The sequence below is a fragment of the Mytilus trossulus genome, chromosome 1 (genome assembly GCF_036588685.1).
Source record: "Mytilus trossulus isolate FHL-02 chromosome 1, PNRI_Mtr1.1.1.hap1, whole genome shotgun sequence".
Lineage (NCBI taxonomy): Eukaryota > Metazoa > Mollusca > Bivalvia > Mytilida > Mytilidae > Mytilus > Mytilus trossulus.
In genome coordinates, this window is record NC_086373.1 from 67,282,039 (window position 1) to 67,303,874 (window position 21,836).

A 21,836-nucleotide genomic window follows, 5' to 3' on the forward strand; every position below is an offset into this window, starting at 1 on the left:
TTTGCATTTACTTTATGGAATAAGTATAATGCATCGTTTGTAAGTGTATATAGGTTATATTCTGCTAACTACTACACTTGTGAAAATTCATTGGCAACAGAAACGTATTCGTGAGTATGCACCGACCAACTTCCTTTTCTAAGGGTGTGCGTGTTTTTCATTATTTATTTTTTGGTGGGGGAAGGGTGGTTGACATGCACACAAATGAAAGCGATGTTTATTTCTTTTTTTCCCCTGTTGTTAGATAGTAATTGGCGTAATACGAGTTATGTTCTAACGTTCAATGATGGTATGATAATCAATCCTAACGGATGGGATTGTACTTGGTTGTCTTATGATGAAGACATAATCTTTCAATCAGTTTAATTGAGATGTCGAGCTGGCATGTCAGTAACTGGAAGTAGTCCTTTGTTAATTTAAAACGTAGTCATTTGCTTGTTTCTTTTTGTTACTTATTTTGGCAGCGATCTCGGACTTCTTTTAATGTGAGTTTTACTGTGAGTATTGCTATGTGTTTCTATATTCTACCTTTTCTAGATGTATAGGAGGAGGGTTGAGATTTCCCAATTTTGGTTTAAACCCGCTGCATTTATGCTCCTGTCCCAAAGTCAGGAGCCGCTGGCATTTGTTAGTCTTGTATGTTTTTTTATAGTTTTAGTTCATTTGTATGATTTGGAGTTTAGAGTGATGTCCATTTTCACTGTACTAGTATACAATATATAGGGGCAAGCTAATGACCACCTCCGAGTGCGGGATTTTCTGACTGCGTTGAAGACCCATTGGTGGCCTTCGGTCATTGTCTGCTGTTTGATGTGCCTTTGATACATTCCCCATCATTTCCATTTTCAATTTTTATATTCCATGATGAAATTGACATTGCACAATATATATAGCTGTGTTACTTTATTTAGGAAATAAACAGAACTAGCATTATATTAAAGCCTTTTATATTTAGATGTCTCTTTAAGGCTTTATACATTGGGGACAAATTTGTCTTTGCCTAAAACTTTATTTATATAGCATCATAAGAGAAAACCATATAAATGATACCGTAAATTGGGAAATTTTGGCAATTTTCTCCTGAAAGGATGTGTTTCATTTTGGTGTGTGTAATTTTGGTGCTTTTATTTAAGGTGGTACCCAACATTTTGACTAAAATTAATTTGGCTCCTTTAATTTTCTCAAAATTTTTACAAAGTATTTTCTTGAATTTGAACCAACCGTTTTATCAGAAACATTACACTGGTTATATAGCAGTTTGACAAACACTAATTTTGATCATTGAGAAGCTTAATATTCCCTTAACAACACAACGTAATAAAAACGTTTTGCTGATTTAACAGAGTTATCTCCCGGTAGTGTTAGGTACCACCTTAACAGTTTATTGACAAAATATCATTGAATTTCTAAAACTAAAAACACAATGAAGTAAGCTTAAAGAAGGAATTGGATACGGATGCAAAACAATTCCGTATATTGTGGTTCAAAGCTGAAAGGAACTATGAAATAAAATCTTAAACATTGAAATCACTTTTTAAATAGATTATCTATTTTTATAAATATCATATGAAATAAATTTTAATCATCTCCATTGCACTTCATGTTAATCTACTGACTTTCAATTTTAAACCTTATGCCTCTGACAGTACATATGAAGATAAAGGAATATAAGGAGTTTTGATATTCCAGTTACCAATAATGGCGTCTAAACAGCAATAGCCTGGCATATTTATGTCCTTTTTAAATAAAAGATTATGTAATGTTTTCTTTACAATTTCAGAAAAATGACAATTAAGTAAACATTTTATAGTGTTGTTGTTAATTATACCAGGTAACTTTTTTTTTAGAATTGAAGGAAATATACGGAATATATAATAACATAAAATATTTCCCAAACAAGTAGCATAACAATATTGTCGTACAGGAACGCGATTTTCAAGTTTCAATTTTCAGTGTTTGTTTTATTTTCGTGTGTTTAATTTTGGCACTTTCGTTAGAGGCACCAAATAACCCAAAATAAAACTACAACCAAAATAACCCAATTTACGGTACACCAACCAATCACAAATAGCCAGCTATTTTTAACTCTATAAGTACTTTAAGGTCATTGCAACATTCTGTAGGGACTGACTGCTTGAGACTTATTTCTTATTCAGTGTAAAGGTATGCATCTTATTAATATCTACTAATATGTTTTACCACTCGAAGTCACGATTTATTCATGTGTAAAAAAACGTGAAGAATTCTAAAAGATTAATGAGGGGTTCACACATTGCCAAGTATTGCTCCCGTTTGAGATTAGACAGCGATACGAAACGAAAAGTGAAAAAGTCGGATTGCTATCCTCAATTATCTGGAATTCCTATCATTGTCTGAATGCAGTCGTTTAAGTTCGTAACAGATTCCTACGGATCGGGAAGGATCCGAATAGTTAGGCGAATCACCCCGACAGTAAGGTGCGTCTCGAAACATTCGGGGAAACTTAGCAGATTTCATCTAGTCGGATTACAATCGTGCCCCTGTCGTGACAGATTCTGCTGTATCTGATCAAAATCCTAACAATGTTCTGTGCATTCTGGACGGTTTCCGGTGGAACGGGAATGATCCGGATAAACTTTTCATTGCTGTTTTTCTACCGATTGAGTCCAGATTGCAACCAGATGTTGTCGATTGCGAACGGTTTTTGCCAAAAACGTTCCGGAACAGTCTCGTTATTAATACGAAATTCGTCAATAATATCCTCGTCAGAGTCCCGACAATTACAGACGTCAATACGACTGAGACCAGACAAAGCCGGTTTCAATGCAATAGAGTGGACCTTGATAGGATAACGTTTGGACAGTATCTGCTGATTATAATTTTTAAACGGATAAATTCCGTCAGCGTTGGTTGACTGCCTGGTCAATGTCTGATCTCTGTCGGATTACATTCGGTAGAATCGGAACGCAGTCGTAACAGAATCGGTCGAAACGAGTAGGTTTAGTAAGACCCCATTTTGGCCCCAAAATATAGCAGTTTTACAAAAATGTGATAATGTAATCATGAAGCTATTTATTGGAAAGAAGAATGATTTTCCTACACAAATATGGGCAGTTTTTTACAATACAATGCACATATATCGGGTACTAGCATCATAAAGTCATGCTAAAGTAATGAAATCTTCACAAAATTAGCATTTTAGTTAAATTTTAGACGATTGCTGTCTAAAATGAAAGTGGCCACATTCATGTTCATTCATAATATTGAAATGCAAGTTGTATTTGACGATAATACATAATATACACAAAGTTTGAGGATGAACACGGATGCGGCCACTTTCATTTTTGACAAAAACCATCTGAAAAGTGACGATTTTTGGCAAATGTGATAGATTTTTCATATTTAAGCTTGAATCGGAGCGTTTTTAATGACTTAATCAGTTAAAATCTTTCACAAAAACTAATTAAATCTAACTAACTAATTGAAATAGACACTTAAGTGTTTAAAAAGTGTCTTAAATATTTCGTCAGATGAACTTGAAAATTGAGGCCAAAATCGGTCCTTAGCGGACCTACTCCTCTACCTGGCGAAAGATACAAATTGGATTAGAAGCGGATTGAGAACGAGATTATCGGGATTCATTCGCTTGTAAACGGTTGAATATCGACGCTTCCTGAACAATATCTGATTGTTGTCGTGATTAAATGATTTCCATCCACGATTCCATGATCTTGATCAGACATTTGACAACTTTTAATCGGGAATGGTCCTGTCAAGGACGGCTGTAAAAATCGTGAATGTGTGACCCCACCTAAACAGCAGTTTTGACAATCACGTTTGGCACGTGGTAACACGTTTTGATCATTTGTATTAATAAGTTAGGTACAAAGTTTTTACTGTACATTCTGAAATTATTGCGAAACTTTTCATTAATATGAATAATGCGACTGTGTGAGTATCGCAAAAATGAGAACTCGCATTCTGGAACATGATGTATATATACTTCTTTATTTAGTTTTTCCTAAGGTCGCAATAAATAATATCGCATTTATATTCATTGTTCAAAAAATGCAACGATACATAACTTTTGAATTTACAATAATTGAATTTAATTTAACTTCAAAATAAAACAAAAATTTTAGTGAAATTAGTGGATTTTTTTTCACATTTTAAGAAACTTTTGAAATATATGTTTCTGAATTTGTTGGAACTTGAGTGTGATTCCCTAGGTACCCGACCATCCACAGACACATATACATCCGAAACCGGAAGAAAAAGTGTCGACTTTTAACCAATTTTATTTTTGTTATGTTTACAACACAGCATACAGTTATGATTGTTTTTTAACACTTTAATCTTTGTAACACTTTGTTTAATTATTTATTTTTATTTTTTTCAATAACAATTATTACACACATTAGTATGACTATTGGTATAATTAGTTAAGACAAGCAATGTATAAGCGCTATAAAACCAGGTTTAATCCACCATTTTCTACATTTGAAAATGCCTGTTTCCAACTCAGGAATATGACAGTTCTTGTCCATTCGTTTTTTATGCGTTTTGATATTTAATTTTGCCATGTGATTATGGACTTTCCGAATTGATTTTCCTCTAAGTTCAGTATTTTGGTGATTTTTTTCTTTTTAGAGGGCTTTGAGTACCAAGGCCCAGTTTTACGAAGCTTTCTCCGGACTAACACATGTCTTAAGATGGTCTTACGACATATCTTAAGTCTAAGTGGGTTTCACAAAGTAGTCCTAAATTATGAAATCTCTTAAAGTTGGTCATAAATATAGGACTACACGAGAGGTGTCTTACGATGGTCTTAAGATAGTCATAAATTTGTTTATATAAATTACAATCCTTTTTTAAATACATTTTGCAAATTATCTTATTATCTATTCTCCAGTACCTGCTTATAACTAGATCTTAGTAGGTTAACAGATTATGATTTGTCAACAATAAAAATTCGATGTAATGATATCAAGTATAAATGATTATATCCTTTAACTTTATCATTACCGATACGGGGGTAATTTGTAAATTGAATTCAACTAACTTGAACCAATATATTTCTTCATTTTATTCCCTTTCTCGCAATTTCGTATTTAAAGTTTTGTACATTGGAGTAGTCTTTGTCAATATTCTTTATATGAATTACATTTATTTGTTTTAATCAATTTTTAAAATAAACTAATACGTTTAGTAATTTACAGTAAAGACATGTATTACATGAAGTTTTCCGTAAATCAATCTTATTATTTGAAAATGTAAAGAACTTGCGACAAGATTAGGATATCTTTGCTAAGATCATCATAAGACAGCTTCAAGTCGAGGTCTTAGATATTTCCTACGATAGTCATAAGTTGATCGTTCCTACATGTATGTTATCTTAAGGTTGTAATACCATAAAAACGAGTATCACACAGCACAGAATCTAGTATATCTGCATGCAACTATATATCAATGTCATATTTGTTATGTGCCTCTACCGTCTTAACAACCTATATAAAAAGGAGAGGTAGGAGAGGAACAGAAGATCTTCTAATGCCAAAAAAAATATGTAGACCACTTCTGTCTCATTACAAAAGAAACCAACAACCCAGGTCATTCAAATATTGTTTTTAAAGTAAAAACAAAGTGATTAAAGTCAATGAAATTATTTTAACATATTTTGTTAGAATAATGAAAAAGGGAAAAAGTTTGTTTAGCATTTGTATAATTTATTTTAATTGGAAATTCTCATTGCGTTATCATCGTACTAATGATATTATTGTTGAACCGTTGTTTGTGATTTTATATTACATTACAGGGTGGTAAGTTACTAGCTGCATTTCGTAACATGATAAACGACCCTTTACCTGAGATAAATACGAATTATCATGTTCACACCTCATTTTTTGAAATCAAGATTGGTTCCTCATATAGTCAACAAATGTTGTATTTCAAGACGAAATAACATTCTCACAAAAAATGCCACAATCAAAGTTCGAAGAGCTACCTCAGATGATTATGACAACGTTATTGAAATAAGAGACCCCAAAGAACTTCATGGAGGTTATGACCCATTACCAGATACCTACAAAATGCTTGTAGAAAGTCCAAAGACCATAGCATACGTTGCAACTGTAAATGAAAAACCGGTAGGTTTATAAATCATAGTTTTTTGTGTGAACCAATCAATATTGGGAAATAAATATGGTACGATACATGGGGGTAGATTGTTTTTCAGTTATTGGATAATACAATCTGTTCATCAATAAAAATAATTGGTGACATAGTAGAATGTCAAAGTACGAAATCTTAGATACATTATTTATCTAAGATTTCGTTAATTAAAATGCAAATACAAATTTGATTGCTGGAGTATTTTGAAACACTTATTAAAGAAAATACCAAATCATTAGACAACCTATTGCAGAAAGTAGACTCAACTAGAGCTATTGCTTAGTTTAAAAAAAACATTGCCTTAATGCAAGGTTTAAACCAACGAAACGCGCGTCCGGCGAAAAAATAAAATTGCAATCCTGGTATCTATGATAAGTGTATATGCTACACTTCAAACATAGATGAACTAAAATTTGAAAACTTACAAGACAAACAAAAGCCAGGGGCTCATGACTTTGGATAGGCGCTAAAATGCGACAGGATTAAACATGTTTTGTTGGATCTCATCCAGCTTTTATACGTCTAGCTAATGTAGAATAAAGACACCCACATCAATACGCAGTTTAACTCAGTTCCGAGTCCGAGTCCGTTGTCAGAAAAGGTAACAAAAGAAACTAGAAAGCAAAATGACAATAATACATAAATTCTCAAAGGACTACTGACAGTTACTGATATGTCAGCTCTAGAACTTAATTTGTACAGCGGTTTAGTACTGTTGCCTTTTAAGCACAATCACTCCCGTTAGGGATTTAGTATTATACTATCATAAAATATACCAGAAGAACATAACCCGTATCATGCCAACAATTGGTTTTAGAGTAAATATTTATTTCCGATGCAAAGAATGTATAAGTTAATCAATATGAATACCAAAATATGTCATCCTTGATGATCTGACAACAGTATCGTAACAATATCCCTACTGAATAAATCAGTTTAACGGTTTTGATTAGCATTCGAGGTGAATGCCGACTCGACATATTTGATATTTGAATATTAACATAAAAGATAGGATGTGAAATACCCGAATGCATAAGATATATGCATATAGTTTATATTTACGAATGATGTCCTTGTACAGATGATAAAATGTAATAAATGTTTTGACCTGTTTGTAATATCGAAAACACTGCTTTAATAATATACATACATAAATATTATGATGTTAAATCCTTACTGTTCTACTGCCTGTTGATACTTTTATTATGACATTGCACAAGTCGGGTTTTCTTTGACTGTCCATTACGTTAAACCACTTAATCCATGGGATGTTTTAGCTGATTTTAGTCTCTGATGTTTTACTTTTTATTGTTAATTGTTTGTGGCTGGTAAGTAGCTTTTGGGAACTGCGAGTACTCTCAAATCCTACTTTCTTTAGACCTTTTGATAACATTTGTGATGCATTTTTGTCTTTCAATGTTTACCCATTTTGTGTTATAAATAACTCGTCTCACTATTTTCAATATATACCACCTTTTATAGGTTTAAAGTGTGATGATAAATCTTCACTTGTTTTCTCGCTCTTTAAACAACAAATGTATTCATTTGTAAAATATTTCCGTACTCAATGTACAATAGAAAACAATAGAACTATTTTCTTTACCTGTGTACGTTATCATATTACACGTCATTTAGTCAAAGTTTATTCGTTCGGTGTATGTTTGCATGGTATTATTGATATGTCCTTATATTCAGATAAGATATTTCAATTGAAATTTTATAGTGAGTTTTTCTATGTCGTGATGTTCTAATGCACGAACCTATTATTCAGTGGTGGTCGTTTTTGAGCCCTTTATAGCTTGTTGTTCGGTGTGTAAAGTAAAATCACAATAAAACTGAACTCCGAAGAAAATCCAAACGGACATGTCGTAATCAAATGGCGAAATCAAAAGCTTAAACTCATCAAACGAATAGACAACTGGCTTGTTCCTGACTTGGTACAGACATTTTTTGGTAAAGAAAATGGTGGATTTAAATGTGGTTTTACAGCTAGCTAAACCTCTCACATCTATGACAGTCACAGAAAATTTCATTATATTTACAACGATGTGTAAAAAACAAACAGCCAACATCATCTTCCTATATCTATATTATAGGAAAAATTGTCAAAAATAGGGGTACAGCAGTCAACGTTGTATTATTATGTTAATTCCTTTAAAAACAAACAAATATGTAAACAAACATTTACCACGGCACAATAACACAATGATGGCATGTTCAATTAAAGAGCGTTGTCATATGTAACAAAAAAAACCACAAAAAGGCATATTGAGAAAGCCTATTAGAAAAAATAAATTACAAGAATACCAAAAATTATCATACCAAAAACAGACTAAACAGTAAAAGTAATATGCATCAAGACAAACTAAAGAATACTATAACACGCTATTAAGACGATGAACAACTTCAGTACCCAATGCTACTTCATACAGGCCGTGTTTAGCCGTAACACAGAGAGTTCTTCCATCGGCAATCATACCTCATCCGCTTATATCTAATATAGGTGATTACAGTTGTAACTACTTAAACCACTCGGCAACCGAGACCCCTATTATGGATTGGTGATTTTGATGAATATTTCGATTGCACCTTTCCTTTCAGTAACACCCTTTTTGATTGAATGTAAGAATCATTACATAAACATATATTCTGTTCTTTTTACAGGTCGGATTGCACTTTGCATCGTTGATTGATGACGAAGAAACTATTGGACTGTTCGGATTAAGAGTTTCAGCAAAATATCATGATTTTTGTATACCCCAAAAAATGTTCTATCACCATAGAACTGTCAATTATGAAACTGCAATGCAATTCATTGGTTGCACAGATGGGTCATCCAGCCGGAAGTTTTCTACTGGATTTTTTCTCAAAAGTGCTGACAAAGTTATGTCAAAGGTCAGTGTTCTTTCATTTCTCTCTTGCACGTTTGATCTTTCTTTTTGTGCTCTCATGTGCATTTGGCGTCGACGATATTGTTACCGCCATTATTGTTGTGATGTCTTCCGTGGTGCCATCATTAAGACGAGGATATAGAAGTTTGTATGGGTTTAATAATTATTTATTTGATGAATTGCTAGGTGCAACTTTAAATATAAGCATAAAGCTAAACACTAAGTTGATACTTGGGATATAATCTTTATTATAACTATTGGGTCAGTTAAAACAAACTATACATAATGAAGAGACTGTTACATGCATTAACCTTGTAACAAGCTGGATGTCATAACTTAATTCTTACGTTGATGTTGTCCAAAGAATCACGAAAATTTACATACGATCGATACCCTTTGTCACATGGAGTACATTCATTGAGAAGTTGATCAAAATGCTACTGTTTTTTAATCTTTTAATATTGACTTTATCGTTTCTAACATTGTTTTTTTTTCATGAATTAAAATATTTTAAAATTTATCGAAACACATTGGTCGATGGCACTGCTGTTTTGTCCATAGATTTACGAGTTTTGAACAGCGGTATACTACTGTTGCCTTTATTTGTCCCCGAGGGTATCACAAGCCCAGTAGTCAGCACTTTGGTGTTGACATGAATATTAATGATATGGTTATTTTTATGAATTTCCTGTTACAAAACTTTGAATTTTCGAAAACCTAAGGATTTTCTTTTCCAAGGAATAGATTACCTTAGCCGTATTTGGCCCAACTTTTTGGAATTTTGGGTCCTCAATGCTCTTCAACTTTACTTGTTTGGCTTTATAACTATTTTGATCTGAGCGTCAATGATGAGTCTTATATAGACGAAACACGCGTGTGGCGTATTAAATTATAATCCTGGTACCTTTGATTACTATATAGGGTGCCATATATGGTGAAGGATCGCCTTACCATCTTCAAGTACATTAGATCACCAATTTGATTGGTTTGTATTACTGAGTTTTTATATTTCTATGTAATGTTTTGTACGACTGTTGTTTATCTTTTAGGTGTTTGTCAGATATTGTTTGGTTATAGCGGTTTCATTTTCTCTTATACTTATTGAATTTGATTGCCCTTTGGTATCTTTTGCCGTTTTTTCCAGTCTATAAAAACGATCGTGTTATTGAGCACATCTCTGTATTTGCCAATCTAGACCATGTCTCGTTAAACTCAAAAACTCATTAACCATTCCCACATTTTGTAAGTATAATCGATAACATAAGGCCAGTTTGTTGTAACTATGAATAAAAAAAGAATAAAATATTTTTCACTGTTATGTTGAATATTATGAAACGTACTTGTGACGGATGGGTTAACTAAAAGTCTAGAAGGCAGTAAAACAACGTCTGGTTCGTTTGATCGTATAATCTCAACTCAATATAGTAACATGATACATAACAATAGCACAACGTTAACAGAAGATAATGATGACGTTAACAATGAGAATGGAAACGGCGTTAAAAGTAGTGTTAACGTTTGACGCGTAAGTTAAACTGTCTCTAAATCACCGACATACTGGTGGCCCCGAGTATGTCGGTGATTTAGAGACAGTTTAACTTACGCGTCAAACGTTAACACTACTTTTAACGCCGTTTCCATTCACAACGTTAACAGAAGATAATGATGACGTTAACAATATGAATGGAAACGGCGTTAAAAGTAGTGTTAACGTTTGACGCGTAAGTTAAACTGTCTCTAAATCACCGACATACTCGGGGCCACCAGATGCAATGTCCATTAGCTGTGAAATGTAGTGGCATGCGGAAAGAACAAAAATAGATTGATCTCACAAATAATGAAAAAAGGATTAAATTATTAAATTACTTAAAAAACTCTTTGAATTTAGTCTTTTCACAAATAAGAAAAATTTACAAGTCTGTTCACACACGTTAGTTTCTTCGTTCACTTCGTCTCAGATAACAGTCCATGCTGTTGACTTCTAATGGGTAGAGTTTCGTCACGGTTCGATTTGTAATTCCTGATTTGGTACGCACCATAGCGACGCGTACTAAGCCGTCCTTGCCTTAAATAGTGTCCTGCACAACTCCAAGTTTCCAATGCACGCGCTTCGATTCGTCGTGTATCTGAACGACATCGCCTTCTTTGATCTTCTAAACGTCGGCTCCAGCTCTTTGGTGATATGCTCGCAATTTAGTAAGGTATTCTCCTTTCCATCTTGTCCAGAAGTTCTCAATCAATTGTCTCTGTCGTATCGCTTGATTGTTCAAGTTTGTGTGTGTTAATTCACAAATATTTAGATTGTCAATAGCACTTTTTGACGATCCGTACGGTAAAGTTGTTATCCTTCGTCCATGTATAAGATGGCTCCGGATCTCTGTTGAAATATACGTCACTGGTCGATCGTTGAGTGTGGCTTCGATCTCTGTTAATACAGTCCTTAGAGTCTCATTGTTGACATGTGCACGTCCTAATACTTTCTTAAGTGATATTTTTGTTAAGCCAAACATTCTTTTACACATGCCTCCGAACCATGGAGCTCTATTTGGGATGAACTTCCATTCAATGCCATAATTCTGAATATTTTCTTTAACTTTTCTAGAATTGCAAAGTCGTGAAATTTCGTTTGAAGCAGCTTTAAATGTTAGCGCATTATCTGACATCGTTATTTTTGGCACTGATCGTCGACTTACAAATCTCCGGAAACACAATAAAAAAGATTCTTCGCTGAGATCGTAAACTAATTCCAAATGTACGGCTCGAGTGACAGCACATGTAAATAGGCAAATGTAAACCTTCGATTCTTCGTTGTGTCTGTTTCTTGTCGTTAGCGCACCTGTGAAGTCTACACCGGTTATGCTAAAGGGTGTGGCATCTTGAACTCTCTCTTTTGGTAATGGTGGAATTTCTGGTGCGGGATAAGATTTTCCGATTACTTTTCGGCACGTTACACATTTCATCAATATAGATTTGACGCACTGTCTTAATTTCGGAATCCAAAATGTTTGTTGTATGTATGCTAGAGTGATATTTATTCCTGAATGTAGTGTATTCTCATATGCTTCTAACACTATCAAATGTGTGAGACGGTCCTTTGCCGGTAACAGATATGGAAACTTGACTGTTTCTCCTACTGTCTCATTGTCTATTCGGCGGCCACCACATCGTAATAATTGCTTTTCGTCTAGAAAGAGCTTTAATTGTCGCACAAGTGTTTTACGTTTTGTAGAATTATCTATACAATTTATTTCGTCACTAAATATTTTCATTGTATATCTTATCCATAGGAATTTTGCATTTTTAATTTCATCACTACGTAACAAATCTTTCTTTCGTTCAGTTTCTGTTGCTCTGCAGTTTGTTGCGAATCTCATTACATATGCGGTAATGCGGGTTAGTTTTCTATAAGAATTGTACCGTTCAATATCTATGATTTCTCTTATACCAATACATACATTTTGATTTTTCTCCATAGACTCAATTTTGTCATCGTTCTCCGACATAGTTGTACATACACTAGACGTTACGTTGTTTCCGTTCCATGTCGGCCAATCTTCTTTGCTGTTTAACCATTTAGGTCCACTAAACCACATTTCATTCTATTGCAGTTCTTCAGATGTTATACCACGTGTAAGCAGATCTGCGGGGTTGTCTTTTGTAGGGCAGTATCTCCATACATTATCTCCACAGAAACTTTTAATTTCTTCAATTCTATTTCTGATAAATTGTCTCTGTGGTTTTACGGATGTAAGCCAACTTAGTACGATTTGACTATCACTCCAAAATTGTATTTCACTGAAAGTTTCTGGAAAGTTTTTGCAGATATGATCAGCAAGCCTCGCTCCAATTACAGCCGCCATGAGCTCTAGTTTTGGTAAAGTTATAGTCTTGATAGGCGCAACTCGATTCTTTGCCATTACTATTGTTGGTTTTCTGTCATACATGATGTACGCGCATGCGCCATACGCATGAGTTGAAGCATCGGTGAATACATGAAGAGTTGGTAAATTTCTGTTATTCTCGTTTTGTGTTCGAGTACTTCGATGAATCTCTGTTTCTAAGCTCGTTGCTAGATCTCGTGAAATTAATATCCATTTTGATTGGATATCTTCCGGTAATATTTCGTCCCACTCCAAGTTTAGCTTCCAAAGTGATTGCATAAAGATTTTCGCTTTTACAGTAACTGGGCTTAATAGTCCTAACGGATCGAAAATATTGGATGATTGCCGTAAAATATATCTTTTAGTCAGTTTTCCTTTTTTGTCCATCTCGAACGTGTTACTTTGATAAAACAACTTGTCCGATTTAGCGTTCCATTGCATACCAAGAATTTTAGTAAGCTCATCTTTGTCTAAGGTTTTTTCTTTGCTAGCGATTTCTTGTAATTTTGGACTGTTTGAATTCCATGAGCGTAGGTTGAATCCGCCTTTCGTAAGTAATTCTCTCGATCTCCTGTAATAATCTATTACGTCATTTTCGTTATCAAAGCTAGTTAAAATGTTGTCCACATATAACCCATTTTCAAGTGTATCTGAAAGTTTCCCCGGATTTTCCTTAAAGTGCTTGAGAAGTGTGACGCTCAAAATGAATGGCGAACATGTAGCTCCAAGGAGTACGGACTTGAAGCGATATGTTATTAGCGGACTTGATGTGTTTGTAGGATCGCTAAGCCATAAGAACCTCGTTGCATCTCGGTCTTTCTCGTCGAGCTGTATTTGTAGAAATGCCTTTTCTAAATCTAATGTTGTAGCATATTTCTTAGCGCGAAATCTGATAAGTATTCCAGTAATATCATTAATAACAGGTGGGTGTGATTCTAAGCATTCATTTAGACTTGGATTATCTCTTCCATCTTTGCAGCTACAATTATAAACAATGCGTATTGGCGTAGTAGATGATTCCTTGGCAACAGGATGATGCGGGATATAGTGCACTGGTCGATCGGTAGGAAGTTTTTTTTCCTCAACCTTTTCAATACAATGTCTTCTCTCCTGCTCCCTTATGATATCTCCATACATTTTTAATAAATCGTGTTTGTTTGCTAAACGCCTAATAACGCTACTTGTCCTCTGTTTAACCAATTCCATGTTATGTGGTAGCGGAAGGAAATCTGGTTTCCATGGTAACTTAGCTGTGTACTTTCCATCTTCTAGTATTATAGACTTTTCTCCGTATTCTCGTACAACTTCCGACTGACTTTTAATGGTATCGCTTCCTGAAACCCCCAACGCTTCTAAGTTCCAAAACTTTTCCAAGTCGCAAACAACGGCTCTGTGATCAGTCAAAATATTCAACATTGCTGATTGTTTTGAACTACTTCCGTTTTTAGTTAGTACGGGTCCCGACAAGAGATAACCTATTTTCGACTTTACTGCGGTCGGTCCATTTCCTCTTATTATTTCGTCTTCAACTATTGACCAGTAATAGTCTGCACCAATCAATAAAGATATGTTAAACTTGTCTTCTGCGCATATCGGATGTGTGAGTCGTAAACCACGTAAGTATGGCAGTGCTTTGATTTCCTTTTGTGATTTTGTCTGAATAGGAGCGGCAATTTTCGGTACAATTATTACTTCTATTTCTATTCTTTGATTATCAACTGTTTCAATAGCTATGTTTGCTTTATCAATATGACGAACTTGTCCTTCGTTTCCTCCAAATCCCGATATTTTCAGTGCAATCTTTTCGGTGGATTCAATTTCTAGTTTTCTAGCTAAATCTTCAGTTATGAATGAGTTTTGTGCTCCCTCGTCAAGTAGAATATTTGTCATGATAGATCGATTTTCGGACCAAACTGGAGTTACGGCAGTTTTCAGTAAAACATCTGTATGTGCAGTAACAGTAGAATGTAAGGATGTGGTTAGCTCCAGTGGCGTTTCCTCTACGGCGGTATGTGCTACGGTCTTTTGTGTACTATACTGGTTTTCGGTTAAGCTCTTTGGCACAACTTTTGGAGTTTTGAATCCTCAATGCTCTTCAACTTTGTATTTATTTGGCTTTTTAAATATTTTGATCTGAGCGTCACTGATGAGTCTTATGTAGACGAAATGCGCGTCTGGCGTATAAAATTATAATCCTGGTACTTTTGATAACTATTTGGTTCTGTGTTATGTACTTGTACATGTATACTCGTGTGATGTCTCTTTCCGCACTGGCGGCATTTAAATTCTGACTTACATTCAGCTACTCTATGACTTCCGAAACAGTTAAAACCTACCTTTTTTCGCTTCACAAATTCTATTCGTTTCTCAACATCTTTCACGTTTTTGCATGCATTTGGATGATGGGATTCTTCACAAAATAAACATTTTTTACGTGACTGTTTTCTGTTCTTTCCTGAAAATGTTTCGGCAATAAACGAAGCGGTCGGTAAAATTTCTTAATCTTCATTACTTTGACCTGTAGATTGTCCTGCGACCTGTACGCATACTTCCCTCTTAATTGCTGTTCTCAATGATTCGATGTCCCAGTCGTCGTTTCCGCGATCTCGGGTTATGTTTATTCGTTCGTCGGACGGTTATCTACAGGTCAAAGTAATGAAGATTTAACGGCAATTTATTGTATATAATAGGCGTAAGAATGGCTCCAAATGTACTCTCGTTTGTTCCTAACGATTCTAATCCGCGTATGCTACACTCAATTCTGTCGGAAAAGTTTCTCAAACTGTCTGCGTTTGACCTCGGTGCGGGTAAATCAATTAAATTCTGAATATATGCGTTCGTGATTTTGTGGTTCTGACCAAACCTCTCTCTCCGTATTGATACGGCTTGATAGTAATTTGCACTTGTGAGTGGTAAACCGGCGATACATTGCGCGGCTATTCCCTGAATTTGATTTTGCAAAAACGTAAATTTCTGCACGTCTGTTAATGTTTGGTTATCGTGTATTGTTGATTGATACGCATCCCAGAAAGGTTGCCAGTTTAACAAATTGCCATTAAAATATGGAAGATTCAATTTTGGTAGCTTGTGGTAGATGCTTGAATTTGTTGCGCTCATTGACGATCTGTATTGCATATCATTATTCTGCATGGAATGTGGAGTATTACATGTAGATTTGGAGTTGATAAACAGAAAATCTGCTGCATTTGGATTTAAGTTCTGATTAGAGCTAGTTTCATTTGATTTGTTTTTCTGTTTTGAATTTGATAAATTGCGTACTTTTGTCAAAATTCGTCCTATATCTAAAACATACCGATCTGAGTCTTCTATCTCTGCTTCCATGTTTTCCTCTGCTATCTCCTCTAATATTTCATTATCAAGTTCCGAAAGAATATCCCTCTTTTTCTTCAAGGTTTCACATAGGCTTGCTATTTCGTCGCGTTGTGTTGTTTCTTTCTCTAATTCCTCTTCAATCTTTGAAATTAATCTCCTTGCGGCTCCTCGATGGCCCACTCTAATGGCTTTCTTTTTCGTCATTATATCCTGGTCACGGCACCAATGTGACGGATGGGTTAACTTAAAGTCTAGAAGGCAGTAAAACAACGTCTGGTTCGTTTGATCGTATAATCTCAACTCAAAATAGTAACATGATACATAACAATAGCACAACGTTAACAGAAGATAATGATGACGTTAACAATGTGAATGGAAACGGCGTTTAAAGTAGTGTTAACGTTTGACGCGTAAGTTAAACTGTCTCTAAATCACCGACAGTACTAACGTATACGTGTACTTATTCTTTTCAGAAAATGGTGCAATACCTTACAAGCAGAAAACAGATTGCAAACAAATTAATGCTCAACGAAAATAATCCAACTTCAGCGCAGGTTATTACCATTAACCATCTTAAAGAATTATTTTCTTCGCATATACTATGCAAGTATCTTTTCCCAGAAGGCCGATTGTTGAAATATTGGATGGCTTACCGAATACTTCCTTCAAATATCCCTTTAATTATGAATAAAAGAACAACGACTGTTGCCTCGTGTTTTCAACAACCCAACAACGCACTCATTACCATAGGAACATATGCTTATACTTTCAACGGATTGTTCTACCACCTTGATGTTTATGGAAATACAGAGGCGAATTTTAAAGAACATCTTTACCTCCATCTAAAAGAAATTGTATGTCTTGCAGCAGATAACATTTGCTTGGAAATAGTACTACCAGACGAAACAACAAGCAAACGAATTGACAAAGCATTTCTGCAGTTTGGATTTGAAAGAAACAACAACAGTAACCATTTTAGAGTGGATGCATGGGAGAGAAGTACCAAACCAATTCTTGAGTCTGAGAACATCAAAATAGCACAAAACTTTTAACTTGTTTAAAATTTCTTTTAATAAATATTCATTAAAATTAAGATATTAAGGGTTTATATCGGGTTGATGAACATGTTTTTCTGTTATTCGTAAAGACGATGGATTACAAAAATGAAACAACACATTACAAATTTCATGCGTCCGAAACACTTTTCTTGATTTGCAGTCTTTGTGAACGATCAAAGTCGAGTATTTAAAAGCCGAAAATCTATAAGAATCGAAACCCTTGGAGAGCTGTATAACGACAAAGGATAACGAAATTAGCCAAATCAATATTAGGTTAACTTTACCTGAGGGAGTCAAAACATAAGCTTCTGAGAGTTTTAAAATTCATCAACATAAATTGGTAAAGGTGATTATAAATTATGTCAGTCCTGATAAATGGAACAAACTTAATGAAGAAAATGATAAAATGTTTTGCACTTTAAATATCATAATTTAAAACTATATGAAATTTGTAATAGATTAGACCTCACTTCAATTAAAAAAATGGTGAATAGTTGGTTCATTGAAAATATTCTTGACACAGCTTCTTATTTCTATATTAAACATTACATGAAAATCAAGTTTAACAAAACCGACAGATAATTAAAAGACAATCAACTAAAATATCATTCGAACTCTGGTGGATAGTTGGTTCATTGAAAATATTCATGACACAGCTTCTTATTTCTATATTAAACATTACATGAAAATCAAGTTTAACAAAACCGACAGATAATTAAAAGACAATCAACTAAAATATCATTCGAACTCTGGTGGATAGTTGGTTCATTGAAAATATTCATGACACAGCTTCTTATTTCTATATTAAACATTACATGAAAATCAAGTTTAACAACCCAACCAAAAAAATGGGGCCGACATCATGTGATCCGAAAGGAAAAGCAGATTCAGGTCCGCTTGTGGTATTAGAAGTACCAACTCGCTAATACTTCTCATGCAATAATCTCACAATGGAGGCATATATAAATGTTACTGACTCAATCAACATTAGTTTTATGTTCTTTGAAATGCATTATTTTAATATTGTGAAAAAAATTACCGGAAAAAAATGTAACACATAAACAAACGACAACCACTGAATTACAGGCTCCTGACTTGGGACAGGCACACTGATAAATAATGTGGCGGGGTTAAACATGTTAGCGGGATCCCAACCCTCCCCCTAACCTGGGACAGTGTTGTAAATACAGCCAACAGTAGTATACCGCTGTTCAAAACTCATAAATCCATGGACAAAAAACAAAATCGGGGTAACAAACTAAAACCGAGGGAAACGCATTAAAGATAAGAGGAGAACAACGACATAAGACTAAAATGTAACACACATAGACAAAATCCCACGAGAATAACAAATATAACATATATATAACAACAAAACCAAATACATGAATTTGGGATAGACAAGTACCGTGACACGTCTTATCGCAAAGTGAATTTACACTCAAAAATAAGAGAAAACAAACGACACAACGTTATAATGTAATACATACAGAAACGAACTTTAACAGTACAACATAAGAACGAACTATAAAAATCAGTTGAAAAAGGCTCAACTCATCAGATGTACAAATATACAAGTCTTCATTATTGAAGGCCTTAAGATGACTTATACTTGCTAACATCTATATTTTTTTTATCGTTATATCTATCTTTGCTCGTTTTGTAAAATGAACTATATATGAACAAAAATATGTGTTGAGTGGACACCATGCCACTCACTTGATCAAAACATTAATTTGTTATATATTCTAGAAAGTTCAACTCATAATAATCAATTAATTTTTTTTTTAATTTGGCGTGACTACGACTTCGTGATTAGAACTACCTTAATCCAAAGTAATAACATTATTTTGTTTTACGTTCACTCTATGCATAAATCATTTGATTGATTTATTGATTGTTAGTTGCTTTACGCCATTAAATCATTTGAAACGCAAATGCTGGAAGCTGTTGTAAAACGTTCACATCACAAATAAAATGTACTTTTTTTATTTTAACTTCATGGAAAACTACCCCAAACTAAAACCTCAACCTGATACAAGACGGACGAACGAGAGGATGGACATGCACATAAACCGGCACACAATATGCCTTCTTCTAGTGTAGGTGAATAAACAGCAAATCATATGGATATCATCATGACATGACCAATTTACGGAATACCTGTGTCGCAAATGTGTAGTATTATGTTGATTCCATTTGTCATAACTACAATCCCTCACTACTGTCTTCATCACTCATTTCATCGAATGTAATTAAATCAAACCTACACTTTTCCTTGTCCTAAGTTACAAGATGAGTTCTACTAGAGGCGCATAAAATTACCTCTCCGATGAGCTTGAGTTCAAAGCGTTTGTGGTGTCGCTAAAAAAACATGAAGTGGTTATGTTTATGGACTGTTTTTCTTCTGTTTCATCGTTGTGTTTGTCTGTGTTTTTTTCTTATGATTTTGATTGTCTATTTAGTATCTTTTTTCTTTTCTTTTTGAAATTGAAAATCACATTCAAATCTTATAAAAAGAATTTTAATTGCGGTGTGGCATGTGTAATAATTTATTTATAAATTATAAGTGTATTAGAAATAAATTTGAGTTTTAACTTATTTATATCTGTTATTGATAATTTTATCACACTTTGAAAACCTTAAGGTCATATGAAACCTCAAATTAATATAAAAACAAAATATGCATATTTCTTTTATAACAAAATGGATAGTTTACATTATTAAACTTATGTACATGTTCCTTTTTCTGGAGAAAAGTATCTAATTTGTTCACATTTTGAGAAAGTTTTTTTAATTGATTGCTTCATGGAAGCAATTCGCCTACGTATTTTCCGTAATGCAAGTAACCTTAGCGTGACCCTCGTAAAAATCCGGTGATCGCAATACGCATGTATCTGTTAATGAAATAATTTATTATCTGATTGTGCATGTTATACACTTGCTCAATATTCATGATGCTTTGTTGATTGTTTACTGTAAGTTGACAATCAGTTAACTACGACTTCAAAACGCGACAATAAATGATCTGCCATATTTTCACATCACAACAGACAGAGAGCCAAAAAAATTGACGATTATACGATATGTTTACGTAAAAAATGATAAAATCGTGCACAAAAGACTTAGTTTGTGATATATACATGCATTTGCGCAAGAATTGGATAAACATTATTTTCACCAGTCACTCGTTTCATATGACCTAAACGTGTTAAGGAATACAAAACTACACCAAACATGTATGCAAGATGATGAATTTATAAACATTCATAAACTTTATAAATATACAAATTACCACTGTTTTTTTTAAATAAGATACAGTGCTTTTGTTTCGATGTTGCACATAACTTAATACCTATTTTTACGGACAATACTTATAAAAAAAATACAGCACCGAACAATCCACGTAGATTACTATGAAAAAGAGATATATTAGCTTGTACATATTAGAAGCAGTTCATTAAAGTCCATTTCTTACAAAGTTTTAAGTTCTCTCTATCGTCAAGAAGTCTCTAAAGAAAATCTAAAATTATAAAACGATATATCACTATGACACCACATTTAGCAAACACAAATATTGGAATAAGTGACAAGTTCATTATTATCACTAGACCATGAGAAAGAAATGTAGTTTAATCGAAATGTTTGAAGCAATATATTATAATGTACATTTATTATAATGATGCTAGAAAATTTATGTTCTGTGTTGGTTCACAAAGTAAAAATTCACATAAAGACATGCAACAACACCCCGACACATTTATTTGATCTGATTCCGAACCAACCAGCCTCTGCTTTTATCTATAAATGTCGTGTGCTTATTTAAGGAGATGGGAATAGCATTTTTCCAGTACCGACGAAGAGAGCTTGAGTAAGAAAATAGAAACTACATTCAAATACTCATCAATTTGATAAACAGTTACAAGGAAACACAATCGCAAGTTATAAATATTGACATCATTTTAATTGAATTTATATAATATACTAGTCAACAAAAGAAACGAGACACGACTTTTTTTTAGATTTAAGATAAAGTTTCCCGTTTATAGGAGCAATATTGAAGGTAGTAATATTTAATGTCCATGGAAATATAAATCCGTTTTAAAAAAAACATTTCTTCTGCTTTCATGACGTCGTTTGGCGAAATTTTCCTTTTTTGACAAAATTTACATAAAACGACAATTTTAAAAAAGGAAGTCCCAAACTCATGATGCAAACCACTTATTTAAAGGTAAGGACAATGATTGCCATCAATTCTTTTTTTAAATCATACAGTTTCTTCGTTTATTTCTGAAGCAAAGATCGGCCCCACAAAAAAATTGTTAAAATGTATACATTATCAATTGATTTTCCATAGACAGTATAGGTAAAGTGATTTTAAAAAAGCGGTAACAATCTTAAAATTTATCTGAAAGTTTCCAACTTTACAGTGTGTTCTTTCCATATTTAAGGCATTGATTATAGACGAAGAAAAAAAAATATGCATTTTTTGAGATTTCAAAAATTACTTCTTTTTACCAAAA

At 33.8% G+C, this 21,836-nt stretch overlaps 1 protein-coding gene across 1 annotated transcript; it reads left to right on the top strand.

Annotated features, from left to right (window-relative positions):
* The first annotated feature begins 1,762 nt into the window (after positions 1–1,762).
* Positions 1,763–17,630, top strand: LOC134709629 (uncharacterized). The gene is made up of 4 exons (XM_063569783.1): positions 1,763–2,163; positions 5,795–6,125; positions 8,815–9,045; positions 16,729–17,630. Exons 2-4 carry the CDS (start codon positions 5,865–5,867, stop codon positions 17,305–17,307), a joined length of 1,071 nt encoding a protein of 356 aa, XP_063425853.1. The 5' UTR covers positions 1,763–2,163; positions 5,795–5,864; the 3' UTR covers positions 17,308–17,630.
* Positions 17,631–21,836: the final 4,206 nt, after the last annotated feature.

Excerpts from the sequence above, each read along its gene's own strand:
- LOC134709629 (XM_063569783.1), top strand. The coding sequence starts at position 5,865 with ATGTTCACACCTCATTTTTTGAAATCAAGATTGGTTCCTCATATAGTC. Across the intron at positions 6,126-8,814 it reads CAACTGTAAATGAAAAACCG|GTCGGATTGCACTTTGCATC; the intron begins GTAGGTTTATAA and ends TTCTTTTTACAG. Across the intron at positions 9,046-16,728 it reads CTGACAAAGTTATGTCAAAG|AAAATGGTGCAATACCTTAC; the intron begins GTCAGTGTTCTT and ends TATTCTTTTCAG.